The 25,625-nt window shown below is 49.0% G+C and overlaps 12 protein-coding genes across 12 annotated transcripts; 6 read left to right on the top strand and 6 right to left on the bottom strand.

Moving 5' to 3' along the window:
• Positions 1–93: 93 nt before the first annotated feature.
• TrAtP1_011000 (uncharacterized protein) lies at positions 94–616 on the top strand (the record flags this gene model as incomplete). Its single annotated transcript, XM_014092427.2, has 4 exons — positions 94–138; positions 192–330; positions 389–436; positions 495–616. The coding sequence occupies 4 exons, from the start codon at positions 94–96 to the stop codon at positions 614–616; spliced, it is 354 nt and encodes a 117-aa protein (XP_013947902.1).
• A 120-nt stretch (positions 617–736) lies between these two features.
• TrAtP1_010999 (uncharacterized protein) lies at positions 737–1,723 on the bottom strand (the record flags this gene model as incomplete). The annotated part of the gene is made up of 5 exons (XM_014092426.2): positions 737–788; positions 839–855; positions 915–1,069; positions 1,143–1,501; positions 1,566–1,723. 5 exons carry the CDS (start codon positions 1,721–1,723, stop codon positions 737–739), a joined length of 741 nt encoding a protein of 246 aa, XP_013947901.1.
• An 844-nt stretch (positions 1,724–2,567) lies between these two features.
• Positions 2,568–3,777, top strand: TrAtP1_010998 (uncharacterized protein). The gene is made up of 5 exons (XM_066114931.1): positions 2,568–2,643; positions 2,699–2,732; positions 2,798–2,918; positions 2,980–3,304; positions 3,361–3,777. Exons 1-5 carry the CDS (start codon positions 2,640–2,642, stop codon positions 3,372–3,374), a joined length of 498 nt encoding a protein of 165 aa, XP_065971028.1. The 5' UTR covers positions 2,568–2,639; the 3' UTR covers positions 3,375–3,777.
• Positions 3,778–4,066: 289 nt separating this feature from the next.
• TrAtP1_010997 (40S ribosomal protein eS1) lies at positions 4,067–5,613 on the bottom strand. Its single transcript, XM_014092424.2, has 5 exons — positions 5,456–5,613; positions 5,315–5,399; positions 5,189–5,214; positions 4,618–5,119; positions 4,067–4,540 (listed from the first exon to the last, which is right to left on the bottom strand). The coding sequence occupies exons 1-5, from the start codon at positions 5,467–5,469 to the stop codon at positions 4,397–4,399; spliced, it is 771 nt and encodes a 256-aa protein (XP_013947899.1). The 5' UTR covers positions 5,470–5,613; the 3' UTR covers positions 4,067–4,396.
• Positions 5,614–6,626: 1,013 nt separating this feature from the next.
• TrAtP1_010996 (uncharacterized protein) lies at positions 6,627–6,924 on the top strand (the record flags this gene model as incomplete). Its single annotated transcript, XM_014092423.1, has 3 exons — positions 6,627–6,713; positions 6,794–6,818; positions 6,884–6,924. The coding sequence occupies 3 exons, from the start codon at positions 6,627–6,629 to the stop codon at positions 6,922–6,924; spliced, it is 153 nt and encodes a 50-aa protein (XP_013947898.1).
• Positions 6,925–7,418: 494 nt separating this feature from the next.
• On the bottom strand, positions 7,419–9,800 carry TrAtP1_010995 (uncharacterized protein). Its single transcript, XM_014092422.2, has 8 exons — positions 9,222–9,800; positions 8,853–9,160; positions 8,260–8,739; positions 8,093–8,202; positions 7,998–8,040; positions 7,887–7,945; positions 7,753–7,834; positions 7,419–7,698 (listed from the first exon to the last, which is right to left on the bottom strand). The coding sequence occupies exons 1-8, from the start codon at positions 9,524–9,526 to the stop codon at positions 7,670–7,672; spliced, it is 1,416 nt and encodes a 471-aa protein (XP_013947897.1). The 5' UTR covers positions 9,527–9,800; the 3' UTR covers positions 7,419–7,669.
• A 608-nt stretch (positions 9,801–10,408) lies between these two features.
• On the top strand, positions 10,409–12,202 carry TrAtP1_010994 (uncharacterized protein). The gene is made up of 8 exons (XM_066114930.1): positions 10,409–10,525; positions 10,621–10,710; positions 10,784–11,020; positions 11,078–11,117; positions 11,179–11,303; positions 11,355–11,551; positions 11,623–11,926; positions 11,983–12,202. Exons 3-6 carry the CDS (start codon positions 10,803–10,805, stop codon positions 11,518–11,520), a joined length of 549 nt encoding a protein of 182 aa, XP_065971027.1. The 5' UTR covers positions 10,409–10,525; positions 10,621–10,710; positions 10,784–10,802; the 3' UTR covers positions 11,521–11,551; positions 11,623–11,926; positions 11,983–12,202.
• Positions 12,203–12,426: 224 nt separating this feature from the next.
• Positions 12,427–17,901, top strand: TrAtP1_010993 (uncharacterized protein). Its single transcript, XM_066114929.1, has 4 exons — positions 12,427–14,224; positions 14,284–16,269; positions 16,346–16,955; positions 17,015–17,901. Exons 1-4 carry the CDS (start codon positions 12,705–12,707, stop codon positions 17,648–17,650), a joined length of 4,752 nt encoding a protein of 1,583 aa, XP_065971026.1. The 5' UTR covers positions 12,427–12,704; the 3' UTR covers positions 17,651–17,901.
• A 141-nt stretch (positions 17,902–18,042) lies between these two features.
• TrAtP1_010992 (uncharacterized protein) lies at positions 18,043–19,265 on the bottom strand (the record flags this gene model as incomplete). Its single annotated transcript, XM_014092059.2, has 2 exons — positions 18,372–19,265; positions 18,043–18,308 (listed from the first exon to the last, which is right to left on the bottom strand). The coding sequence occupies exons 1-2, from the start codon at positions 18,826–18,828 to the stop codon at positions 18,043–18,045; spliced, it is 723 nt and encodes a 240-aa protein (XP_013947534.2). The 5' UTR covers positions 18,829–19,265.
• Positions 19,266–19,576: 311 nt separating this feature from the next.
• Positions 19,577–21,308, bottom strand: TrAtP1_010991 (uncharacterized protein). The gene is made up of 2 exons (XM_014092420.2): positions 20,462–21,308; positions 19,577–20,367 (listed from the first exon to the last, which is right to left on the bottom strand). The coding sequence occupies exons 1-2, from the start codon at positions 21,037–21,039 to the stop codon at positions 19,713–19,715; spliced, it is 1,233 nt and encodes a 410-aa protein (XP_013947895.1). The 5' UTR covers positions 21,040–21,308; the 3' UTR covers positions 19,577–19,712.
• Positions 21,309–21,720: 412 nt separating this feature from the next.
• On the bottom strand, positions 21,721–22,158 carry TrAtP1_010990 (uncharacterized protein; the record flags this gene model as incomplete). Its single annotated transcript, XM_014092419.2, has 3 exons — positions 21,721–21,870; positions 21,932–22,071; positions 22,131–22,158. The coding sequence occupies 3 exons, from the start codon at positions 22,156–22,158 to the stop codon at positions 21,721–21,723; spliced, it is 318 nt and encodes a 105-aa protein (XP_013947894.1).
• A 440-nt stretch (positions 22,159–22,598) lies between these two features.
• Positions 22,599–25,431, top strand: TrAtP1_010989 (uncharacterized protein; the record flags this gene model as incomplete). The annotated part of the gene is made up of 3 exons (XM_014092418.2): positions 22,599–24,099; positions 24,152–24,308; positions 24,369–25,431. 3 exons carry the CDS (start codon positions 22,599–22,601, stop codon positions 25,429–25,431), a joined length of 2,721 nt encoding a protein of 906 aa, XP_013947893.2.
• Positions 25,432–25,625: the final 194 nt, after the last annotated feature.

Here is a 25,625-nt window from a genome sequence, read left to right as displayed (position 1 = left end):
CACGTAGCGAACGCGATGCGACTTTCAGTTACCCAAGGCACGATACTGCCTTTTGCACTTTGCTGAATACTCGCCTCCACCACACCCGGCACCATGGGAAAGCGCAAATCCTCGTCAAAGCCTATGGGTCCCAAGAGGGTAAATACCAAGATTCTGCTGCGCGCGGTCTTCCGGAGCTGACTGGGCCGCAGGCTGATCCCTTACCAACTACCTTCACCTGCCTCTTCTGCAACCACGAGAAGTCGGTAACTGTCAAGCTTGACAGGAAAGCTGGTGTGGGCCAGCTAGACTGCCGCATCTGCGGGCAAAAATTCCAATGCGCCGTCAACTGTTCGTCTTTCTCACCGTCTGCATGCTTACGGTATTGCCGCTAAATCGTCACCTCTAGACCTATCGGCCGCCGTTGATGTGTACGGAGAATGGGTTGATGCTGCTGGTATGCTACTGGTCCTGGTGAATGAAATACAGTTCAGGGCTGATAATTTTTTGAACAGAGGCAGTCTCGAAGGCGGATGGCGGAATTGGGAGCGCCGGCAGAGGGTATGGTGCTCGAAGACCTACGGACAACAAAAATACTATTGACGAGCACGAAGAGATCGATCACGACGATTACTGAGTGCCATACCGTGCATTTCTACAGGGACAGGCCAGGGCGTTACAGAAACGGGGATATTGATGCATACTAAATACCAGGGTCTTATCGAAAAAAAGAAAAAAGCTATATCCACATCGTTCCTCAAATCGTATAGAATCGGTCGCCAAAGTCTCCAAGACCAGGCACAATATAACTGCAGCAGGGTCAGCCAATGCATCGTGGAGTCGGTCATCGTTATAATACTTCTTCTCATCCAAACCCTGCAGACAGACTCTGTTAGTACGGACCAAGTAAACCAGCGATCAATGACAGCACCTACCTCGTCAATGAATGCCGTCACGACCTTGAGTTGGGGGAATTTCGCGGCAAAGGTTGTGATTCCCTCTGGGCTGGCAATCAAGTTGAGGAACAAAATACGCTCTTCGGGCACCCCTCGGCCTTTGAGGACCTCGACGGCCATTGTAGCGGAGCCTCCTTTGTGTTGTTAGTTATCGGCGCAGATCGCTACATCAATCGATAGGACGAGGGACAAGTCAATAGTCATTACCTGTTGCAAACATGGGGTCTAGCAGAAGAACCCATCGGTTCGCAATATCTTCAGGGAGCTTGTCATAGAAAAGTTTGGGCTGCGCCGTGTCTTCGTCCCGCTGAATCAATATCTTGCCAATTCTTACAGAGCGACAGCAGTCTCGCAGTCCCTGCTCCATTGCTTCTCCAGCTCGCATAATCGAGACACCGCATATCTTGCCCTCGAACATTAGACCATTGTAAGTGCGGCCGACCGGGGTAGTGATGCTTTTCTCAATGACGGGCAGGTGGTTCAGGCCTTCTTCTACTAGCAACCGGATAATTCTGTTCGAATAAAAGATGAAATCTGCTCGCTCGGTGTCCTTATTTCTTATCATGCTGCGTCAAGTGCTTAGTAAAGGGCGGCACGTCAAGACTACGTGGAAGAGAGCCCAAGACCTACGAGAGAAGGGCAATCAACTGGGGGGTTTGCGGTAGGACATAGACGTTATCGAACGGCACCACGGCAGATACAGTGGCACTGGGCTTCTCGTCGACGCCCTTGAATGTCGGGCCGACGCACTGCGTGGGTGCAGAAGCTGTTGTCGGTTTTTCAGCCATTGAATTGAGCGCTGGTGAGGTACGCAGAGGTGGTTACTTCAAAAAATTACAAGGTTGGTTGCAGCGGCACGAAGCTACCCAGCAGGTAGATAAGTTAGCAGCCCATCTAGTCGGGCTTTTGGCGATAAAGAAGCTTAGATAAAGAGGGGTCCAGAATTCCGACTACATGGATAATCGGGGACCGCCGCCAGCATCTTATTGCATATCGTGGTTAAGATGATTAGCTACCTAGGCATTGGCTTCAAGCAGAAGCGCTGGTCACACCTACGCCTTAGCTGCTTTGGCTGATGGAGCTACGGAGGATAAGCGTTTATTACTCGTGCAGCAGCAATGCAGAGCGCATCTGGTTCTGCGGCCCCTGTTGGCTTAATTTCCAAGTAGGCATCTGGTCAGCCGAGCAGAGACAATGCACTTAGTCAGCTTCGTTACCCGTCTATCAGAGCAGGTTCTCTACCAGTTTGTACATATCCCCGTGGTTTACCTCGACTGCAAAGTTTCAGCACTGCTTTTCATAGTTGATACTTTGTGCAGTGTTAGGATATCTAGTTAGGTACTTTGGTCTCTTTTTTTTTTTTTTTCTTTTTCTTTTTTTTTTTTTTAATTAAATTATGGTTACAATATGAGCGTCAGCATTCGTAACTCAAAGTCTCCATTGCTACCAGACTCAAGTTGTTTGGTACGGCTTTTCGATCCTGCTGACATAATCATGTCGATTGCCCACCCATGCATTAATGCTGCCCAGACAGGCAAGGCTCCTTTTCGGCGGGGGCCTTGATTAGGGCACCCATATGGGGCACACATCTTATCTACAATTTCTCATTTTTTTCCAGTATCACTCTTTTTAACTAACCAACCCTCTCATTCACTCCTCTCGGCACGCAAACCACGAGCCTCTGCCAGATCATCAATCGCCATCATGCGTAAGTTTCCGGATGCGCCAGAGTATTTTCATTGCAGCTACTAACTTGCAGGCAGCTCCCAAGTTCGATCCCAGCGAGGTCAAGGTCATGTTAGTTCATTCGGCGCCGCCCAATTCCGCGAACAGGACATGCTGATCTAACCTTCAATTGATAGCCACCTCCGTGCCACCGGTGGTGAGGTTGGTGCCTCTTCGGCCCTTGCCCCTAAGATCGGTCCTCTTGGTCTCTCCCCCAAGAAGGTCGGTGAAGATATCGCCAAGGCTACCGGTGACTGGGTGCGTACAACTGCTATAACAGAGAAAACGAGGATTTTTTCCGTACTGATACCATGGGCAGAAAGGTCTCCGTGTCACCGTCAAGTTGACCATCCAGAACCGTCAGGCTGCTGTCTCTGTTGTCCCTACTGCCTCTTCTCTCATCATCAAGGCCCTCAAGGAGCCCCCGCGTGACCGCAAGAAGGAGAAGAACATCAAGCACAACAAGTCCATCGCCATTGACGAGGTCATCGAGATTGCCCGCACCATGCGCTACAAGTCCTTTGCCAAGGACCTGAAGGGCAGTGTCAAGGAGATTCTGGGAACCGCCTACTCTGTCGGCTGCCAGGTTGACGGCAAGCCCCCTCAGTCTGTTATCGAGGCCATCGACAACGGCGAGATTGAGAGTATGCATCTTTCTACAAGCCCCAATATTTCTTACAGTTGCTAACCTGTGATGCAGTTCCTGAGGAGTAAATTGGCTGGTTCAGACCAAACGTGGGCGATTAGAAGAAATTCTCAATTCGCAACGGCAAATAAATAAAAAGAAATGCGTACAATCCGACGATATTATTTGCTTCACGTGATGTTATTGAGATGCACTCCCATTGCGGTTTTGATACCGCCCCCCCTTAGCTCACTCCGAGATACATCGTCACTGCTCTGTGGTGTATTTCTATTTTTGCTCAAGGAAGATTGAAACAGGCCACTTACTCACCTCTATACCCTGTTTTTCCGTGGGTATATTGGTCCTACCAATAAGGCCAACATGCCACCACTTTTCTTCTTCTATTTATTGATACCATGACTGTGATGACTCCTGGATAACATTTGTTCAGTTGTCTAAAATTTATATTTCAAATACAAAATATTTTTCAGTACATTAATTTGCGTTTCAAATACCCATATAGTGAATGTGAAGTTGTGTCTTGATTTGCCTAGCTGGCTCTGGCTTTGCACCAGATTTTTGGCGCTGCGATCACTTTTCGCTAGGTACCAGGTACAAGCGAAATCTTTCTGTGTGGTGATGTCCACCGGAAAAGAGACAGGTACTCTAATGTAGATAAGAGTTGATACTTCAATATGTATAGATAATTTCGAATATGACAAGGTGCTTGTATTCGCAGAATGAATCAAAGAAAATAATTTTCCATGGCACGTGGCACATATAAATTTTTAGATAGTATATTTTTCTTGCTACAAAATCAATGTCTTTACCCAAACAGCTCGCGCCCCGACGCGTTATTGCACTGCCATTGTTCGTCACTACTGTCCATCTTCACAGTATTTTAAATCGCCTTGTTCAAGGGCTAAATAAACACACATATAAAGTAGAAGCAATCCGAGTGTCTTTTAGTATATCATAGGGACATTACCTAACCTCCCTACCCGCCTATGGGTTGTTACTCCATGTAAAATGACTGGGAAAACGGCCAGGCGCGAATCTAGCACTCGCAGGGCTCCCTTGCGCCTTCATCTCTCTACAAATAGCCCATTTTTCAGACCTCCTCCAAAACACGCTCCTTGAACTCCCGCTCAACCTTCTGGCCCTGGTCGTCAGTGCCAGACTCGCCGTGGAGGGCCATCAGGGCACCCAGGTCGAACTTGGGAGCCTTCAGCAGCTTAACCTTGCGGATGTGGACCTGGAGAGAAACTGGAGTAGCAGTTGATGATGGAATGTTTTTTTTTTCGCAGCGATTTCGCGTTCCAAGCAACATACGTTCTGGAGGGGGTAGATGCCCTGGGTGGACTTCTCGATCTCGCGGCCAATGACCTCGGGGATCAGCTTGGAAACCAGCTGGGTGAGAGTGCAGCTGGAGGCCTCGCGGGTGATGATGTCGGTCATCTTGCGTCGAATGGCGCGGATCTGGGAAGAAGCAGCGTAGGTGGTCTTCTTGATCTGGTTGGGGCGTCGCTTGGTGAATGCGATGGCGAAGAGGCGGATGAGGTAGTCATCGGTGGTCTTGACGGTGATGTTGGCCTCGATCAGAGTCTGCCACTTGCGGACCAGGGATCGGAGCTTGTCGGATGTGAAGTCAAGGCCGTGGAAGTTGGTCAGGCAGCTCTTGCCCTGGACCTCGTCGACGCGGAGGCGAACCTTGCGGAATGAGTGGTCCTCATCCTTCTGGAGGTCGGCGAGAGAGACCTCGACGATGCGGCCCTTGAGGGCATCGTTCGCGTTCTTGAGACCGGTTGTCCGGTTCACAAGAGTCTTGCCAACACTGCAGCGAATCCGTCAGTTCCATCATCTCGAGATTTTGTGTCCGGCAAAATGTTGCAATTCGACTCACTCTCGGATGTTGAAGGGGTTAGGAGCCTATAGGACGCGTAATTAGCAAATCGTATGGTTCTGAGGCCGAGTGCAAATTTCTTTCTTTCTTTCTTTCTTTCTTTCTTTCTCGATGGTTTCGACATACCTTGATAGAGTACCAGTCCTTTCGGGTGAAAGGGTCCACGGTCTTCTTCTTAAGGCCCTTCTTGCCCTTGGAGAGTCTCTTGTTCCTATTGTCTCTGGTTGGCGATTGTCGTTTCCCAAGATTCGCAGCATAGATACTCACTTTCCAACAGCCATGATTCCTTACCAGCGTACAAGCAGTTGGGAATCCAAAGGTACTAAAAAGTTGGTGGAGGGGTTGAAGAAATTCAATTCTTGTGTGCATCAACCAGAATCTAAGCGAGCCAAACCAGAAAGGTACCGGGGCATATATTTTTCCGCTAATTCTGTGGGCGGAAATTTTGTGCTCCACCGCCCTCAGCCCTCTTGGCCCTTCCTCCAAGCCTAGGACAGAGGGCATCACGTGAAAAAATTTGACACTAGCCCGCTTTTGAGAATAGCGCTGATAGGTGGCGGTGTTCAGCGTTACCGGAAGGCTGGTTGGCTGCTGATTTGCCTTCCACTGTGGAAGCAGATATGGCTCTCAAATACAGTACAGGCATTGCGATGCCATTTGCAAGATCCCATCACATACCATACCGTTGCAAATTGGCTAAGACAACGAAAAGTCTATATTAGCACATACTCTTAATCATCATCATCAAAGGTCCAAGGTATTACCAAAGGAATTGGTATTCCATGGCCAACTACTAGTATGAACCTGAATTTTCGCTGTGGTTTTAAGGATAACTCCCCAGTTCCATTCCAGATCGTATCTCTGGTATCGCCATTTTCAGAGGAAGTGCAATTGATTAGGGAGACACATGCGATTGCAGTTCTAGGTTACCTGGATTATTCCACAGTGATAGTGTTCAACTCTTCTCGTAATGTAGTTTCATATACGTGTCTCCTGTTACTGCTTGCCTGCTTGCTGAAAGAATCTTGAGCTATTTGACCGCCGTGACCTACGATAGCTTCCAATTGCAATCCATATTAAATAGAAGCAGCTGAGCGTTTGAAGCGGACTGATTACATAAATATCCTTATATGCGGAGATTCGCACATATCTCTTGTTAAAAGTGGGGAAAAGTGTGTTACTCATCATGCGTCTAGATTTCCGGCGACTGACTGCTCTATGGGCTGTTGCTATTCCGTATATCGCGAATCAGCGACTTTCAATTAATCTGCCAGGTAAGAGTTCCGTCGCTGTCTCATGTGGCGCAAGATCTTTACAGAATAACAGAGGATTAGTTACTAATATCCATTTCTCTCCTCCAGGTATTTCCGTACGAATGCGTCTCCTCGTCTACAGCGACTGAATTGCCTCTAGGTGCAATTGTAAACCCGCAGCAGCCATGGGTCCTCCGAAGCCTCCCGTTCCTCACGTCGCCCCGATCTACCGAGTCACAGCCACTGCCCTTGGCGCGGGAATGTGGTTCTGGGTAAGCAGAGTGTCTCTAGCGCCCAGATATGGAGGGCGAGATTGTATATGAAGACCTGATACGCTGACTACGATATCTAGCTGATGTACCGGGCAAAGAAAGATGGTAAAGAACTCAATCCATATGCGATGCTTTCGTATCGGCACTGCTAACGAATATACTGTTGCTAGGACCCGCTCTGCTTGGATGGAAGCACCCTTGGGACCACTAGACGACTCGGCTAGAGCGCATATCGAGAATCGAAAACTAGAAAGCCGGTTGTTTTGTCAATTGGGGCAACGGCTGTTGGTGCGGCGTCATTTGGACTGCAATTCGATGCTGAGGTGGCACTCCCTACATGTGATCGAGGGATTTGAAACAGCGATAGTACAAAGTACTGCCACTTAATATATCTCCACCGTGAAACCACACATACATCGACTACGCTTCATATCTACTGTTTGTTGAGAGCAGATTGACATGTACTGCCATATTCGGATTGTTATAGGGAAGAACAGGCTTGCGTCATCGTGACATCTGCTTCTAACAATCCCAAATTGTACACGCTGTCTAGCTGGGAATCACTGCGAATGCTCGTAGAAAGTTGACGGCGTACATGTAAAAGAGTTTACCCCAAAAGTTCGTCCTGTCATGAGCAGGCAATTGCCGGTGAATAAATGGGAATGTGCAATGTACGATATCCATACTTCTTTTTTTTTTTTTTTTCATTTGTCCCTTGATTAGTATATTTCCTTACTCACATATAAAACGCCCATCAGACAAAAGCTAATCCACTAACAGCTGTTGAAGCAGCACGGGCACTGTTGAAGTGATTATGAGCACTGCCCAGATATACTGATTTTCCAAACACCAATCTGCAAACCCATGTTTCTAAAACTTTTTCCCTAGCCTATACAAATGCAAAAATGAGCAGAGGTTACTTGGCTCCAATCTTACGCAAGAAGCTGTAAAATAGCCTAATAGAGAACTCTTGTCATAATGCATGCTATTATCGCTTGTTAGAAACTTTCCGGGCATGTAATATAACGGTGTTACTTACAGCTTAGGCCTTCCAATCTATCGGCGATATCCTTGATTTGCTCATATCTTACGTTGCTGATATCGGCCATCAGATATGCCAGCTAGGACATTGTCAGTACTGAATCAGCAGGGCGTTAAAAAAAAGCTTCTTACATCTCCCCTGCTATCACTGAGCTGCTTGTCGACGTTGTGGTCACCAAGGATCTCGTTGACTGGCGACTGTTAGTATGAGGCGTTTGGCAGAGTTTGAAGGGCAAGACAAACCTTTACGCAGCACACCAGGGACATTTCGGTGGATATAGATAATCTAAAGTTCGAGTTAGAGCCATGATAAAAAAATAATAATACGGGAGACTGACTCGGGCGTGGTCTGGCTCGTCCATAGTCAGGGATCGTAGCTGAACTTCCGGAAGGTTGACACTGCCGAGAGTGACACCAAGGTTGATGTAGCGGACCAATGCGTCGGCAACTGGAATCTCGTAAGCATACTGTCAAAAAATCAAGGATATGGCAATGCCGGGCTGACCTTCGACACCAATTGCGCTCTGTGCTTCTTCTGTGCTACCGCCGATATGGGGGGTGAGAATGAGGTTGCTCAAGCTGCGGAGATCTTCACCCCATTGGTTTAGGTTGTTGGTGAAGTAGTCGCCGTTGCCAGCCGGTTCATTGGGGTAAACGTCCAAAGCAGCGCCTGCAATGTTTCCTGAGCGCATGGCCACAATCAAAGCAGGGATATCTACAACTGTTCCACGGCTTGCGTTGATCAAATATGACCCCTCCTTCATACGGTTCAGCTGAGCAGTTGATATCATATTTCTCGTTTCGGGGAGGTCTGGTACGTGGAGAGTCACGAAATCGGCCTCCTCCAGGAGGTTGTCCAGCGTAGGAACCTGACGGGCGGTTCCCAGTGCCATCAAAGTCACCACGTCATAGTAGATGACGTTCATGCCCAAAGCCTCCGCAAGGACGGACAATTGAGAGCCGATGTGGCCATAGCCAACAATTCCTAGCGGTTTAATGTCAGAGAGGAACTCCAGTGGTAGAGGTGATAGAGGTAGTAGCAATAGCAGAGGTAGCAGAGGTAGCAGAGGCTGGAATAAGCAATCAAGGGAAACATACCCAATGTCTTTCCACGAACCTCCCAGCACTTGGCGCTGACTTTGTTCCAGGTACCACGGTGCATTTCAAGCGATCGATCGCCGAGTTGTCGTGCTAAGGTGATGATTTCGGCAATGACTAGTTCTGCAACACTGCGGGAGTTGGCAAAGGGAGAGTTGAAGACGGCAATTCCACGGCGGGCAGCGTAGCTGAGGTCAACCTGGTTGGTTCCGATACAGAAGCATCCAATGACAATCAAGTTCTTGGCTTCGCTCAGAACCTTTTCGCTCAGCTTGGTCTTTGATCGGATTCCGATAACGTGGACGTCACTGATAAGCAAGCAAGTTAGAGATGGTTACCAGCCCTGGAGGAACAATTGCAATTGCCTACCGAATCTTTTCGATGAGCTGGTCCTCTGGAAGAGAGGTCTTCAGGGCTTCCACCTGGTAGCCTTGACCGGTAAGGATGTCTCGTCCGGTCTGGTTGACATTTTCCAGCAGCAAGATCTTAATGTCCTGGGTATTGAAGGGCTTCAGGACTTTGGGAACGCTTTTGCGAGGCTGCAATCCGGTGCCAAAGCTGGCGGGAGGCGACTGGAAGGTGGCAGTGGGTGATGTTGAAAGATTTTGGGCGCTGATTGAGACCCGTCTGTGAGCGATTGGAACGCCAGCCTTGATATCGCGAGCTGAAGACATGATTACTGCGATGCGATGCGATGGACTAGATTCGTGTTTTATGCTGTTTTGAGGTTGTCAATTACAAGCCTTGAAGTGTTGAGGCCAATTGTTATGTCGATCGATCGTGTCTCAATCGAGGAACTGGAGGTATTTCTATGTCTGACGCTGGAAGCTTGAAAATCGAGAATTCGTAAGATAAGGTACTAGTAGGCACGTTGTACTTAGTAACTAACGTGACTCACTTCACTGCGTAGCAAATGATGCCACTTTCTATTCCACGCCGCGCGAGTTTGCGGCACTACTAATTGCAGTCATGGCATTGATTGGCCGGTGTCGGCTCTTTCGCAAACTTAAATACGTGAGATTTACCATTGATGATAGTCCACAACCCCCACTACAGCAGCGTCACCTCGCCCAAGGTGGGGAGTAAAAAATAAAAGTTTTGTAACTACCTACCTAGGCATGCACTATCAATTACCACTAGGTTGATAGATTGATACTGCATCTACTATATCTATTGCATCTATTATATCTACTATATTTACTATATCTATTGCTTCCGCTACTACTGCTCTTATACACCAAGACCTACCTAGTACTTGACTCCCCATATTAAAGGCATACGGGCTCTATAACTGTACACACATAACAAAACGCCTTTATAATTCTCGTACATCATTCATCTATTGCGAGCACGCAAGATTTAAACTATATGAATACTGTCACAGCAATTGACTCATAAGTCAGGATGCTCGTGTCATTGCTCGTATGTATACACACATTTATTGTGCCGCCTTGCTTTTCTATTTTCCGGGCGTGAAAACGAGGGAATTTACAAAGAACCCACAAGCAGAATAGGCGCTATGCACACAAAAGTGGCGACAAGCTAACTCTTTGAAGCTGTTTTGAAGGTGTCCATGTGTATTTGTTCCTCTCAAATCACTGACTTTCTGTTTCTGTCTCTGCTTGCCGACCAAGGTAGCATGTGCTGTTAGCGCGCTGCGATAGTAGGCCATCGTGAGTACAGAGAACCTTCCTTATATTGCTGGTCGCATTCTTTGTGCCCGCGAAATTCCAAATCCCAAGCACCCCATAACGCTAAGGACACATAGGGCTGCATATGACGTCGAATTTTACCACCGCGACTAGGTAGCAGCCAGTACTGATTTGATAGCAGCAGTTTGGTAGTAGGTACTTGCTTGGTGCGTTGGCATATATCACTATTGTCCAGCCTCTCCACAGAAAGAGGCGTTGACAAATATTTTATTTTGTCAGGCCATACCGCTGCGCAATCATGATATCGCCTCTGCGCTCGCGGCTTGGGAATGCCACCCTGCTCGGCGCACGTCGCCATATGCGACTAGTCTCTACAACATCGCATCCTCAGCCCGTTTCGCCATTGTCCTTTGATCTTCATGCGCCTGCAAATCCTAAAGCAGATGAGAAAACGACGCCAATCATCTTTCTTCATGGCCTTTTCGGATCTAAAAAGAACAACAGAGGAATCAGCAAGTAAGCGCTGCCAGACTTTGCATTGCGGAACGCTACCCACCACTCACAATTGAATAGAGCTCTAGCCAGAGATCTGAGGACTCATGTATACACAGTGGTAGGTGGATTTTACGGGCAAAAGTAAAGCTACCCATGTTAAACAAGAAACCCTCATAAAGGACCTTAGAAACCATGGAGAATCGCCTCACGACCCCCGCCATGACTACACAGCCATGACGGAAGATATCCTGGCCTTCATCGACGACCATGGCCTGAAGGAGCCCATCCTGATAGGCCACTCCATGTATGTTATACGAGACAGCTGCAAACATGACCATTGGCTGATTTTGCTCAGGGGCGCCAAGACGGCTATGGCGGTTGCCCTCCGTTCTCCTGAGACGGTAGCAAAAGTCGTCGCGGTTGATAATGCACCGACCGACACCATGCTCAGCAGCTCCTTTGCTACCTACGTCCGGGGGGATGAAAAAAATCCAGGAGGCCAACGTTACCCGCCAGTCTGAGGCGGATGCCATTCTCAAAGATTACGAAGAGGTTGATGATGTCCCCCCCTGGTACTCTGTATGCATACATGCCTTGGCAGAACTAATCGTGCCCTTTAATAGTCACTGCCCATCCGTCAATTCCTGCTCGGGAACTTGTTTCGTTCACCAGAGGATGGGATCCAACGATTTCGTGTCCCGTTGGACATTTTGGGCCGATCACTAAACCACCTTGGAGACTTCCCCTTTAAAAGCTCCCAAGATGCACGGTACACTAAGCCATCACTTTTTGTGCGAGGCACTCAAAGCAAATATGTGCCAGATGACGTGCTGCCCGCCATTGGCCAATTTTTCCCCTGCTTTCGTCTAGCAGACATTGATGCTGGGCACTGGCTGATATCGGAACAGCCTGAGGCTTTCAGACAAGGTGATTCACATTATAAATCACGCTTCTGAGTAACCGGTTCACTGACGCTTATGCAGCTGTGGTGAACTTTTTGCAGGATCCATAGATCAGCGTAAAAGGCGGAGCTGCGACACACTTTATAGAATATTACGGAGTGAGTATGACTTTACCGCAACTGATAAAGGATTCAAACGCATAATCCGCTGCGAAAATGCGGAGAATATTCATGGACATAAGATTTCAACGTTATTTAATTTATTGAAGCAAAAGGAGAAATAAAAAACATAATTAGACTGCACCTTGCAGCAATTTATCAAATCGTAAAAGGCTCCTCCTCATGCATGCCACCCTCCCAAAAGGCGCCGGGATCATTCTGTCACTGTCAGTCTAAAGCATGCATAAGTGTCCCCCCAGGTACCTCTGACGCAGCTTTTGTATACGCCGGTACTAGGCAGTACCCCGTACCCCATATTTGAATAAGCACCTTTAAGTTCCTTAGCTCAGGCTGTCACTGCCATTTCCTTGAATTGAAACTCCCAGACTGCGTCTGGTCATTTCAAGGTACGACGCACAAACCCGGTACTTTGCGTCGCGGCGTTGCATTAGGAGAGGTAAGCCATTGCATTGCCGCTGTTTGCTGCTGCTTGCCCCGTGCATCTCGCCGCAGCTCAGCCCCCGAGGCCTGTCGGCGCCGTCCCTAGCCATGATGTGAGCGCCGTTGCTACTCGTTCGCAAGTGATACCCTCTGCTTGACGAAGCTCGCATCCGCCACTCATCTCGCCAATCCCCCATCTCGGGCATGTTGCCCTTAGTACAGACGCACCCTCGCGTGGTGCCCACCAGCTTCGACGCTTTCGGCGCCTCGAGCAGCGGCCGTGGCGCCCGGCCAGAGCAGGAGAGGCGAGCTATCGCGTCTCCCTACCATCCCCCCTCGACCATCCGACCGTTTCAGCTGCAGCATGACAGCTCGACCGTTTCTGCCGGCTTAGGCGCCCGAGACTACGACCATCACTTGCGCAGGAAAACTCCAAGAGGCACCATCGACGCGGGATACGATGGATCGCCAACGCAGCTGGCGCCTGGCCCGCCGCCGCTGAAGCAGCTGATACTTCCAACGCCCTCAGGGATATACCCATATATGCCGCCTAATAATATTCCTTTTCATGCAAAATCCCGTCTTTTAGAACACGACCAGAGGGGTCTGGGGCAGGCTCCTCTTCTGACATCACCATGGCCTGTCGTCCAGGAAAGGCCAAACTTTGTTCTTAGTAGCGACTCCTCTATTGCCTTTCAACAGTCTAATCTCTCCTGGCAGTCAAACGGATACCCCATGTTCAGCCAGATCCCAGGCATGTACCAGCCGCTTATGAGAGCGGCCGAGTACAATGTGCGAGCCTTCTGCCCACCACCTGCCTCAGCAGCGGACACTGCGATGATCAATCAGTTTGGCTGGCACCCAGGCTTTATGCAGCCCAGCTCCGCGCAGCCAAACTATGGGTACCTCGATACCTCTTCGCAGTTTCCACAGTGGTTTATGCCACCGGGCGTCTCCGGAAGCTTTTTGCAGCCACAGGGAGCAGATGCTCAGTTGCTGAGCCTGCCTATAGCAGGGTTGAATGCCAACGCCAATGTCCCACGGTCTTCTCAACCAATGCCGCACGGAGGCTACGGGGACCAGAACATCATTGAATATGCTTCATCTACCAACAACCAGCGTCTTTCTCGATCGAGCTTTACAGAAAAGGCGTTGTCGCAAGCTCAAGACCATTATGTTGAATTACTGTCCTACCTGCAAACTGCTAGGAAATTCGATCAGATGACTGGCGCCAATTCCAACGCAAGATCCAAAATCTTGGTATTTCCCAGACCCCCAAAGCCCCGAAAAGTCAATTTTGGTGCTCTACAGGAAGCTCATGGCAGCCCTGGACGATCCAATCTTTCGACACTTACACCGAATAACCACCCCCAGGCTCTTACATCTAACATTGAAGATGCGTTGAACAATAATACGAGACAGCAGATGGGGCATTCTGTCTATGGAGAGATTCACCAGCCAAATACGTCAACAATGCAGTTCGGTGCTTCACCTACTACATATCCCCCATCTTCGGCCTTTGATACACTTGGCCCGGGTGTCATGGCAAAAGCACTGCCGGTCCTTAATGCAAGGAATTCCCTAAATCTACTTCGAAGCTTGTGTGAACAAAGCCACTGGAAATGGATTGATGGAATATTACTTGGTGGGTGTCTTTTGTATGGCCTATCGCGGTTCGAGGATGCCGTAGAATGGTTCTCGAGAGTTCTTGCTCTAGATTCAAGGTTTGACCTGTTCCAGATGAACTATCAAGTGGTTGTTCTATATCTGACTCAGATTATAGCCATGTTGAGGCTATCACAAATATAGCCGCCACGCTTTATTGTCTTAACCGCCAAGAAGAAGCTGAGAAGCATTGGTTAAATGCCATCAAGCTATGCCCTTCTCATTTAGAAGCTACGGAACAGCTCGTCGGGCTGCTTTACAAGAAACGTAGCCGAGAAGCAATCGAGATTATTTGCTTCGTGCAACAAGCGCTGAAATTACCCAAGGAACGCTCAACTCGGACCATGTACTCAGCCTCGGCCTCAGACTTTCGTCCCGTGCCTTGCGACGATGACCTTACGAGGAATGTGTGCGCCCAACAACCAGTAATCACGAACAACGGTTATCACTCTGACGCTGCGCCCCGACTAGACGTCCATAATCTGGATGGCTTTGAGTTCGGGTCTAGCGGATACGCCCTCCCCAACAGTGAAAATGGCAGAATCTTGGCATTAGTTCATGCCAAGGGCACGATATTGTATGGCCTAAAAGATATTGAAAAAGCCTCCGAGGCATTCGAAGAGGCCGTCTTGATCAGTGTTGGAGATCGGATAAGAAGCGTCCAAGATCTGGTGAATCGAATCCATGTTGTGCTTTCTCCAGCAGGGTCTTTCCCGGTCAATAATAACCAAGGACAAGCTTCACGGCGACCTCTTTTGCTACCACCAGAAAAGGCTCGCCAGACTGCCCATCTTGTCTTTGCTGGTGGCGGCGGAGGCAGCGAGTTACCTGGACTGGCATTTGTTCCAGAGGGCGCCGCTAGGCGGGTTGCGGTGCAAACGACGAGTAATGCTTTACTTTCACTAGCAAAGATCTTTCAAGATGCTACGTCTGGCGGTGGCATCGCCCCAAGTCTGCTCAGACAGCCCTCTGGGATCGGGGATATCCTAGCTTTGTACTATCTATCTCTTTCTCTACAAGAAAGCCCTTCCACTGCAAACAACATCGGTATACTCCTTGCCGGCGTGCAGCAGATCGGTTCAAACAATGTCGGTGCGACGGGGATGGCAGCCTCCCGACCTAGTTTGCCTGGTATTGTGCCAGGCAGCGGCCTTGCCCTCGCTTTGGCATACTATAACTATGGGCTTCGTCTTGACCCTAGACATGTTCATCTGCACACGAATCTTGGGAGTCTTTTGAAAGACGTGGGGCAATTAGACCTCGCAATTCAGATGTATGAGCGAGCAGTCTCTTGCGACAGAACTTTCGACATCGCTTTGACCAATCTGGCCAATGCAGTAAAGGACAAAGGCCGTATAAAAGACGCTATCGCCTACTACAGGCGAGCTGTAGAAGCGAATCCAGGATTTGCCGAAGCCGTCTGCGGACTTTTAACAGCTCTCAACTCCGTGTGCGATTGGCGCGGCAGAGGAGGAGCGCTGCTTGAATCAGGCCAATACGACCGATGGCACGTGGACGAGAGCGGCGCTCTTGTAGATGTGCAGACAGACATGCGTGGGAGCGGCCTTACACAACGAGTGATTGGTATCATAAACCAGCAGCTGGGCGATGCGTCACGATGGGGCTGTAATATACTGCGGCAACCGACGATTCATATGTTGGCACAACAGCTTCAGGGCTTCACTCGCACACCGGGATTCGATTTGGAGAAGGCGCTGCGTGCTTGGGCTCATAAACCGTGGGAAGGCCCGCGCCTGGTGCGCCTGGTCGAGCGGGCCACAAAAGCCATCCTCTGGACGTGGTATCATGACAAGCATGTTGCCAAGAGAGAGACGACGCCTGCGCGCTATCTGCGGCCTCAGCTACCCTCGTCTCTCACCGTACCATCTGCGCCAACCGTGCTTCCTTTCCACACCTTCACATACCCCTTGTCGGCTAAAGATATACGGTCGATCTCCCAGCGCAACGCAATGCGTATATCATGCTCGACTCTTCGGTCTCCCTGGCTGCCGCCTACCGTTTATCCGCCACCGCCGCCGCCAAGTCCCCATTTGAATGTTGGATACGTGTCATCCGACTTTAACAATCATCCACTCGCTCATTTGTAAGAGACATCTTTCACGTGTGATACTATTTGAATCTGCGACGCGTATCAACTAACTTGTTCTTTCTCAATACAGGATGCAGTCTGTGTTCGGGTTTCATAACCCTCGGCGAACTCGCGCTTTCTGCTATGCCACCACCCCTAGCGACAGATCTGTTCACCGACAACAGATTGAGAGAGAGGCTCCTGTCTTTCGCGATGTTAGTTCTTGGCCAGCAGACAAGCTTATCCAACAGATTATCCAAGATGAAATTCACATCTTGGTTAATCTGAACGGTTACACCAGGGGTGCGCGCAATGAGATATTCGCTGCTCGCCCAGCCCCAATTCAGATGTCCTTTATGGGATTTGCGGGGACTTTGGGCGCGGAGTGGTGCGATTATCTACTCGCTGATGCAACAGCTGTCCCACAAAGTACTTTGCGTCCTTGGAGGGCAAATGCCAGCATCGAGGATGTATTTTTCGACAACACTGAAGGGGACGACCTGTCGTGGATGTATTCGGAAAACATCATATTCTGTCGGGATACCTTCTTCTGCTGTGATCATGCACAGTCGTGCGATCGTGGCGAGCGTGACATAACTTGGGAGGATGAAGAGAAGCGCAGGTGGCAGATGCGCAAAGAGCTGTTTCCGACAATAGCAGATGATGCAATCATACTGGCAAACTTCAATCAACTGTACAAGGCAAGTGAAGAACGCGAGACAACGACTTATACTGGGTTCTCCAGCTAACCTGATGGCAGATTGACCCTACCACTTTCCGCTCTTGGTTGCGGATTTTGGCGAGGACTCCTAAAGCCCTACTATGGCTGCTACGGTTCCCCGAATTGGGAGAAGTCAACTTGCGTCGGACAGCTGAAGCTTGGGCCGGAGCAGAAGTTGCTAGTCGACTCATCTTTACTGACGTAGCACCAAAGAGCCAACACATCACCAGGGCGAGAGTGTGCGATCTGTTCCTTGATACCGCGGAATGTAACGCTCATACGACCGCTGCTGACGTCTTGTGGTCAAGCACTCCGCTTCTCACTTTGCCTCGATACTCTTATAAGATGTGTTCTCGAATGGCTGCGTCAATCTTGCGAGGGGCGCTTCCTAAAACAGCTGAAGGCGAGCAAGTAGCAGTTGAGTTGATTGCAGAAAATGAGACCGAGTATGAAGATTCAGCCACGGAATTAGCTGGAGGCTTGAGCTATACGATGACAGACGAAGGATATGGCCAAGGCATGGGGCGCCTAGCAGAAATAAGGAAGCTATTATGGGACAGCAGATGGCAGTGCGGGCTCTTCAACACTCGACGGTGGGTAAACGATTTGGAATCAGCCTATGAGGAGGCATGGCGGCGGTGGGTTTTGGGTAAGGGTGGTGACATATATCTATAAATATCTAGATGGTACTACTCGCTGTGGATTTGGGACTTACAGTTAAGCGGCTTGGTTTATGGCGTTTCTAGTTTTCTCTTTTCTCTTTTCTCTTTCCTCTTTGGCGTTACTTACACGGAGCCACACACAAAGGTTTACGAGTGCGAGAAGATATACCTATATCTGGCTAGCTAGCTGACGGCTGCTACGGATAGCATTATGCCATATAATGCATTTTAATACTGCCCTTGGATGGCATTGGAACTGTTCCATATATTGTCTCTCGAAGCTAGTGACGATTGAAGACGTGATGAAGATTTGACATGACATTTTGGGTAGAATGAACGTCATAGCCCCTGAGTTGCCGGCTCACTCGTTTGCGCCTTGGCAAATCTTGAACTGGCCCTTGCAGTCTACTCGCTATCTCCTGCATCGCTCTCATGCAAACGTTGCTCATCGTCCACGTCACACTCTTCTTTTGGTTCGGGCTCTGGAGTGTCCATGTTAAGGCGCAGATGAAACGGCGTTAAATGCGATAAAAGATGGCCATTACAGTGCTCTCGCTGGCCGGTTCTTATTCTTCGACTTGGCTCTCGAAGATTGTTCTCGGAACGATGTCTCCAAAGCTGGTTTTTAGCATTGAGGCGGACTGTGATATCAAGCGCATCACTAGACATGGCTGAATCAAATTTGTTAGCTCACGGTGAAACCAGTTTGAATAAAGTTGCATATCCAAACTCACATGTTCGTCTGCCCTGGATATCTGAGCCCTTGCAAGGAGAAGCACTTTTACATTCATCCTGGCAGAATTCCTCTTCTGCAGGCACTTGCTCAGGGGTCGCTGCCTCCGTTGCATGTGCTCTGCCTGATCCGCCTTTTCTGATGAGGCTACCAGATCGGGCCAGCGCAACAGCCTCGACACCATTTCCAGACACTTGTTGGATAATTAGTTCCAATCGCTTGATCTCGGCTCTGTATCGCGCTTCTTGGGCCGACCAGTCTGCAAACAGCATCTTGCTGTCCTCTCCATCTTCTTGCTGCTTTGCTTTCAGCTGGGAAACCTCCTTTTCTTTTGCTGATAGCTTGCTTCGCAGCTTGCTGTAGCCTTCGATGAGATGGAGCACATACGACGTATACTGCGGATCTAAGATTGGCGGGGTTGGGGATACCATGATGATGGCTCGCAGCACGTCTGCCATTTCGTCGACTGACGGGGTATTCTGCAGCCTGTCTGCTTCTCTGACGAGAATATCCTTGGTGAAGTCGGCAGAGGATTGGTTGAAGCCGGCCAAGGGTCGTGGCGTAATCTTAAGATTTGGTGCTTCGTGGGGGACGTCTTCATTGTCGATTTGGCCGTTGTGAAGCCAGGGGGGAAACGGGAGTCCGGCAACGCTGCCCTGGGATCAGTCGCATCCAGCTTGAGTCTCCCATATTGTGTGGCTACACTGTTGGTGAAATTGTGTGAAGCGTCTGTTAAGAATCTCTTTTTTTGCATAGACTTGTGGTTGCGGTAATACGTGAGAAGTAATTGGGTGAGCTTTTTTGAGAAAGTCTCAGTAGTAATTACGGATATGGGGGATATAGAAAGTGAGTATGGAAGAAGCAGGAATGAATGTTATGGGAAAGTAGTGTTTGGGGGGCGGGTGATTGCAGCGGCTGGCCGTCAGCTGATGAAATGAAACGAATACAACAAAGATGGCTGTCGTGTTTACAGAGCTACATTCTGTTTTTGAGGGTGCATTAATATCTTTTTCTCTGTTATTAACTATTCAGCTCTCCTGGATATTTCATTCTTGTAGTATAGTGTAGTCAGTAGTTGCTCTCACCATATTTATCAATCTGTTTAAAATTGTGAATATGAGACTTGGCCGTGTGATTCTAAGAACTGATTAAGAAACCATCGACTTCTTCTCTTATGGCTTATTATTAAGAGTGAACATCATATTGCCTCTCTAAACAGGTACTTTTCCTTAATTCTTGCCTAGACTATGCCAATACATCACCATCTAGTCCCCCTATTCAACTCCTTATCCAACTCATCAACATGACGAAAATAAATCGGCCTGGCAACAACCCAGCTTGTTCATTCTAGTGTTGGCACTTCGTTCACTGTTGGCAGCGGTCTGCGAACGCGTGAGCGAGCATTCTCTCGATGGTAAGAATGAGTCGGAGACGCCGTTGGCATTTCGTGCCTAGGAGGACTGTAGGGACTCGTAAATGGTTCTTCTTCTTCCATGACGGGTGGGAGCAAGCATGTGATGAACGGGTCACCCGAGCATGGGATCTCTCTGAATGATGCTGCTGAGTGAAGGGAAGGTTTCCGGCTATGAGAAGGTAGGCGGTTGCTTGGCTTGGGAAATTTGAATTCTTCATACTGCGGCGCATGATTTTGCCAATCAGAACGGGTATGAGCCGTTTCTGCTTCAATAACTCGAGCATCATTTGCTTCCTCACCGTAATCCCCAATGTCCAATTCTTCGCCAGAAACTTCTTCATCTTTTGATGGCGATGTCTCGCGGTCAGAAGACTTGGGTAAGTTTCTTCCAAGCCTTTCCCTCAATCTGGAGTTGTGAAGCGGAGAGTTGCTGTCATCTGTAGCGAGATTGAGGCCCCATAGATATGTCCACGCACGATAATGAAAACAGAACGTCGCAAACGGTGCTTCTACCGCATCGTGTAGAATCCACTCATAGTAAGCAGCATCTTCAGGGTGTTCCAGGAGCCCTGTTGAAGGCGATCTGTTGTTTTACGTATTAGTATAAGTACACAAACGTCTTTTTGGTTTCCTCATCCTCTCTCTCATCCTCTCTCTTTGCCCCGGGGTTGACATACATTACACCATATTGTTGTTGATCACGGTGGGGGACCAATTGAGGAGTGCATCTTCGACGACTCTTTGCCCGAAAGACTTGAACTTCGATAACGCCTCCATCGTCAGCTGCAGCAACGGCATCAGGGCCAGGAGAGAAGCAAAAAGAGCGAGACTCAATTCCGCTTCTTTTCAGCAGCAATTCATTTTGCTTCAAGTGCCATCTGTCGCTTGGCTCGTAGAGGGCTCTACTGATTGTGCCTGATGCGGCATCAGTTATTCCACAGCTGGTGATATGACGCCCATTCATGGACAGTTTGAGGAAAAGGTAGCACGAAGGCTCTGGGCTGCGATGAATACGGTACTGTACCCAGAACTGAGAGCCTGACGTAGAAGGTATATAGACAGAAGCCCTCGGAGCTAGTTTTTGGATGCGGGCCGAGTCTGAGCCATGAGGGCTCGACTTATTTTCTTCTGTCTGCGTAGTTTCTCCTCGAGATACAACGCGAACTGAAGAAGCGTCAGGATGGGGAAACTCTGGTAATGGTAGCGAATCTGGTTGAATGATGATAGATAGTTCGATGCCTCGCAAACAAGGCATGATTGCTATTATGTTGGAAGATGGTAAAGAAGAAAAGCGCAGGGCGAATAGGAGGGTGTTAAGTTGGGTGGTAACAGAAGAGAGGCTGTTAACATAACACCGCAATCTTTCTGACCGGTATTCTGTTTTATGAAACAGAAAAGATTTCAGCTGATATATACCAAATGCCACATGGCAAAGCCTCCATAGGGCTACCAGTCAGTGAGTGAATGCTCTATCAGCACGTAGGATATGCCACAGGGCCAACAGCTGCATGGAACTGGCAGAAGTATTCAGCTAGGCAGTTTGTAAATCTCAAGTGCGTGAAATAACAGAAATAACACAAAGTGACAACCACCTTACCTGATACATTACCCATATCCCTAGCTACTATAGAGACTAATCGCCAATTGCTATATCACGCGCTCCTGTTGAGCGAAAAATACGTTGGTTCGCTATGCGGACTAGCTGTTGATCTTGACCTCGGGTATAGATAGGCTTGCAGAATATCAAGCCAGGAAGATATAACCCCTCGTCGATATACGCGCGACGAAGCATTCAGAACTCGCATATACTTTCCATTTTCTTCTGATTTCATATATATTTTTGGCTTGCTGCGATATCTATGCGCATCAAGGATATGTATGTAGATACGTAGAAGAGGGTCGAAACTCCGCCGCGTCGCTTCAATCGTCTATTGCCTCAATTTCCCTGTCCAAGCACCGCTTTTGTGTCCTCCGTCTTCCCTAGAAGCCCCAAATTCCGTATCTGGCTTGCGCTCGGCGCATTGTCTCGCGGGGTTGCTGATTGAGCTCGAGCGTATGCGGCTTGCAACGCCAGCGCTCTCGCGTGCTGTGTCTCGTTAGCCGCGTCTCTTTCTCCCAGAACGGCTGCTCTGCTCCCATCAACCTACCTCCTTCTTGTGGTGCAGACACTCGTAGTAATCTTCTAGTACGGGCGAGCACTTCTTCTTGCCAGAGTCGTCTTCGGCTGAGGTGTTGACGACATAGCAGGCCATGACCTCCTGCCAGAACGGAAAGCAGCGGCCAACGCCTAGAAGCACAGTCAGTCAGTATCGAGAGAAAAGCCACTCGCCGAATCGGAGGCCGTACCGCCGTGCATGCCATATCCTGAAGCCATGATGTGCCGAGTGGTGTGTGTTGCGTCGCCCAGAGACTCTTTGCATCAACCAGTGATGGCAGTCAAGGTTCGGTGCATCGGGAATTAATGCTGCATCTAGGCGCTAACAAATGTACTTGGTCTTACACCTATACTTATTGCAATGGCAGGTACTTGCACATAGGCAGCGTGCCCCGTTACTAAATTAGCCCCGCTACTGAGCTGGAATGCCCCCCCATTGGCGAATCGAGACAGAACAGTCCCGCTAATTCAATAACACTCGCTGATGACAGCATCAACAGCACTCGAAGCGAGCAAGTCTCAAGTCTACTGCAGCTGCCGGTGTCATTAACAAGCTTGCTTTTTTTTATTTCAAGGTAAAGGAGATTTTTTTCCTTTTATAAATCGGCCACGAGGCCAGGATACTCCACAGCCTAGCGTGCGGGAAAAACAGCTTCAGCATGAGCTCTTCACTATCGCCAGGACAGGCGCTGCTTCTCGCAGCTCACTATGCCACGCATGCAGATATTGAGAGCTTGGCCCGCTTGTCCAGTCAGCAGGCCAAGGTGCTGCACAAGGAGCTGCTGTTGAGGATTCTTTTGACATATCTTCCCGAAACTGTAACACCTTCCATCTATGTTGGTTTCTTACTCTCACTGGCCGGGGACAGTCTCGAAGAATACTCCGATGGCGTGTTAGACACAGCCCCAGTTGAAGGCTTGTCAGAAGATGAGGTCTCTAAACGGGCAAGGAAGCTTCATCTTCAACAGCTTGCGTGCACCGACGCACCCAATCACTTTCAAAATGATCCGATAAGCTCCTTTCTTATCCAGAGGTCATATAAAATGGACAGCGAAACTGGGCTTTTATCACAGGTTCTCAGCCTGCTCACTCCTTTTTTATCTTACTCACCAGAACTTCGGTCGTGGATTACCTCAACAGTGGTTCCATATATAAGGAGGAACGTGGAATATTATACCGACGAGAGCCCTCCGTATTCTCTTCTCGAATTTCAAAAGCTCTCAGACCCAGCAGCCGTGCTATATCTGCTTTCCAGGACTGGCAGCCGTGAAGGGGAGAAAGGCTTCATTGGCCGTGATATCAGAGGACTCATCGGGCCATGGCTTCAGGGGAGTAGTCGTTGGACTTCAAAAACAACCGATAACGACAATCACAATGCCAGCGACTCCGTCTTCTCTGCTGGCTGGGAGCAATTTCTAGAATGGCTCACTGACCAAGCAGTGACTTCATGGACTGTTTCCGTTGCTGTGTTCGAGCAGTGGGGAGGACCAAAAGACCTGGATTTAGGAGAAACCATCAGTTCAGAACTTACAGAATCTCAGTTTCAGTACTTATTCCAAGGCTATGCACGAGCAGCACTCGCATCTGCGTATTTAATTTCCGAATCCACGGTAGAGGCGTTACCCGGCGCTTATCAAATTACGAAACATATAATGTCGTTACTTAGCCATGACGACATCTCCCCGGCTCTCGACATGGCAGTTTCTAGACTGCCTGACATGTCTGACTTTGATGCATCGTCATTTCTGGGCATGAAAACTGCGACTTATATGAGAAATGATCTGCTTAAAGAAACAAACCCATTGACTTCTCCCACAGAGGCAGCAATGGCCCTACTGCTGGCTTTGATAATGAGTGCTTCTATTTGTACCGGCTTTGGAGTGCCTTACTCCGTCAGAAAAGCCGGAGACTTGGCCTTCATTCAGGACCAGCGCGAGCAAAAGGGCGAGATTGCCAAACTTATTCGAAGTGCGTCCACTCGAATACAAGGTGACGAAGATCAATGCTGGTCACAAGTGAGAAACAAGATCCTTTGGTTACACACTTGGGGTATAAGTAGAGATCAACCAGCCAGTTCTGAAGCCATAAGAGGTATCGCTGGGACGGTGTCTACGGAGTTTATCGAAACAGAGATACTCAAGGCTCTCCTCTCTAACTCACGTACGATATAACCCACTTATCAATCGTCTTTCACCCTGCTAATTTGGTATAGGTTACGCCCTTGCTAAAAGCATCTACGAGGACAGTCACAACAAGCCCCTTGCCGCAGAAATAATACAGGACACAGTATATCAAGCGGCATTGCGCGCCTTTGACAATGCTTCCAACCCGAACCGGTCAAGGGGAGGGCTCAAGAAATGTGACGAGATGTAAGATGCTATGGCGCTGTTCACTTTGAATGCTTACCATTTCACTAACACCCTCTCAAGCATCCATTCGTTCCCAGCGACGTTAGACAAGACACATCCAGCTACCAAGCGGGTCGAAGCTCTCTTACGATGTACTCATGCTTTGAGCGATTACCGACTTACACTCAAGCAAGGAGAGCCATTCAAGCCCGTAGTCCTCCGAGTGCACTCTGATCCAATATCCATCATCGACAAAGCTCTTGAGCAAAACCCAAAGGCATACACACGTCTCCTCGAATTCCTGGAAATGGCCGCCAACATGGTCCGCGCCGGTATAACGCAACAAGCCCGTTCCATCAAATTCGATTCAGAAGCAGGAGACAATAGCAAGGAGCTTCATCGTGCGGAGAAGCTGATTATTGCTTCGTGCATAGAAGCAGCACTAAGAGAAGATGACTTTGAGACGGCTTACTCCTACGTTGTTAGTCGTCTGGAAACACCCAGCTCTGATGGAAACCAAGCACGCCAGAAAGAAGACCAAGACGAATGGTCTTGGAAGGCAGCCCTAAAAGCAGGCCAGTATATCCGAACCGAGAGGACGTTGCTGCCAACCCATCTAGGCATTGCAAGTGGCAACCCCGAGATCCGTCACCTAGAGCAGCGTATAGAGTGTCTCGCAACCGCGCTGCGTGTCGCACCCACCTCTCAGCTTCAGGAGATTCTCAAAACTTTCCGACGCTGCGAAGAGCAGCTGGATTCCGCCATCAACGAGGAGGCTGCCGCCGAAGCTTCCTGGGCTGGCGTTGGAGAAGTTCCGGGAGCGTTTGAATCGCAAGCTCCGCAGAACCTACAGCCAGCAAGGAACATGACGGCCACGGCTGCCTCTAGACAGGCAGAAGAGGCGCCAATGTCCCTTTTCGATCTATCACGGGCAACCGCTAGTGTGGCATCGCGAAATTTCACCAAGCTGTCTAATCTGTCTTCCCTCGCGACATCTAGAGCACCGGCTTCACCATCTCCGTCTGAGGAGGCGCCGCGGGTGAGGAAGAGGGACCAGCTCAGGGAAGCAGCCACTGGCACGCTGGTCTCCGGAGTTGGTTGGCTATTAGGGGCAAATGTCAATCGAGAAGCGACGGAGTCTTAAGAATAATAATACTAATTTTTTTTTTTTTTTTTTTTTTTTTTTTTCGCGGATGATATCCAAAGGCTAGTCTACTAGAAGACCTCCTTGTTTTTATTTGGATGATGAACAGGAGCTGCCTCGGCAGAAATAGATAACATGGCAAACGAATTTCTCAGATTAAGCAGCATCCAGTCAAATGGTATTTCTACCGCGAT

Source organism: Trichoderma atroviride, chromosome 6 (genome assembly GCF_020647795.1).
Source record: "Trichoderma atroviride chromosome 6, complete sequence".
NCBI classification, from domain to species: Eukaryota; Fungi; Ascomycota; class Sordariomycetes; order Hypocreales; family Hypocreaceae; genus Trichoderma; species Trichoderma atroviride.
The sequence above is the reverse complement of the archived record's forward strand: the minus strand, read 5'-3'. Positions and strand labels throughout refer to the sequence as shown.

Coding starts and splice junctions, on each gene's coding strand:
- TrAtP1_010998 (XM_066114931.1), top strand. Junction 2,733..2,797: donor CCCAGCGAGGTCAAGGTCAT/GTTAGTTCATTC, acceptor TTCAATTGATAG/CCACCTCCGTGCCACCGGTG. Junction 2,919..2,979: donor CCAAGGCTACCGGTGACTGG/GTGCGTACAACT, acceptor TACCATGGGCAG/AAAGGTCTCCGTGTCACCGT.
- TrAtP1_010997 (XM_014092424.2), bottom strand. Junction 5,120..5,188: donor AACCCCTTCAACATCCGAGA/GTGAGTCGAATT, acceptor GATTCGCTGCAG/TGTTGGCAAGACTCTTGTGA. Junction 4,541..4,617: donor GCATCTACCCCCTCCAGAAC/GTATGTTGCTTG, acceptor GTTTCTCTCCAG/GTCCACATCCGCAAGGTTAA.
- TrAtP1_010995 (XM_014092422.2), bottom strand. CDS start 9,526: ATGTCTTCAGCTCGCGATATCAAGGCTGGCGTTCCAATCGCTCACAGA. Junction 8,740..8,852: donor GGTTCGTGGAAAGACATTGG/GTATGTTTCCCT, acceptor TTAAACCGCTAG/GAATTGTTGGCTATGGCCAC. Junction 7,835..7,886: donor TCAGTGATAGCAGGGGAGAT/GTAAGAAGCTTT, acceptor ACAATGTCCTAG/CTGGCATATCTGATGGCCGA.
- TrAtP1_010994 (XM_066114930.1), top strand. CDS start 10,803: ATGATATCGCCTCTGCGCTCGCGGCTTGGGAATGCCACCCTGCTCGGC. Junction 11,021..11,077: donor AACAACAGAGGAATCAGCAA/GTAAGCGCTGCC, acceptor ACAATTGAATAG/AGCTCTAGCCAGAGATCTGA. Junction 11,304..11,354: donor ATCCTGATAGGCCACTCCAT/GTATGTTATACG, acceptor GATTTTGCTCAG/GGGCGCCAAGACGGCTATGG.
- TrAtP1_010993 (XM_066114929.1), top strand. CDS start 12,705: ATGTTGCCCTTAGTACAGACGCACCCTCGCGTGGTGCCCACCAGCTTC. Junction 14,225..14,283: donor GTTCTTGCTCTAGATTCAAG/GTTTGACCTGTT, acceptor CTCAGATTATAG/CCATGTTGAGGCTATCACAA. Junction 16,956..17,014: donor ACTTCAATCAACTGTACAAG/GCAAGTGAAGAA, acceptor ACCTGATGGCAG/ATTGACCCTACCACTTTCCG.
- TrAtP1_010991 (XM_014092420.2), bottom strand. CDS start 21,039: ATGCCTTGTTTGCGAGGCATCGAACTATCTATCATCATTCAACCAGAT. Junction 20,368..20,461: donor CAACAACAATATGGTGTAAT/GTATGTCAACCC, acceptor GTAAAACAACAG/ATCGCCTTCAACAGGGCTCC.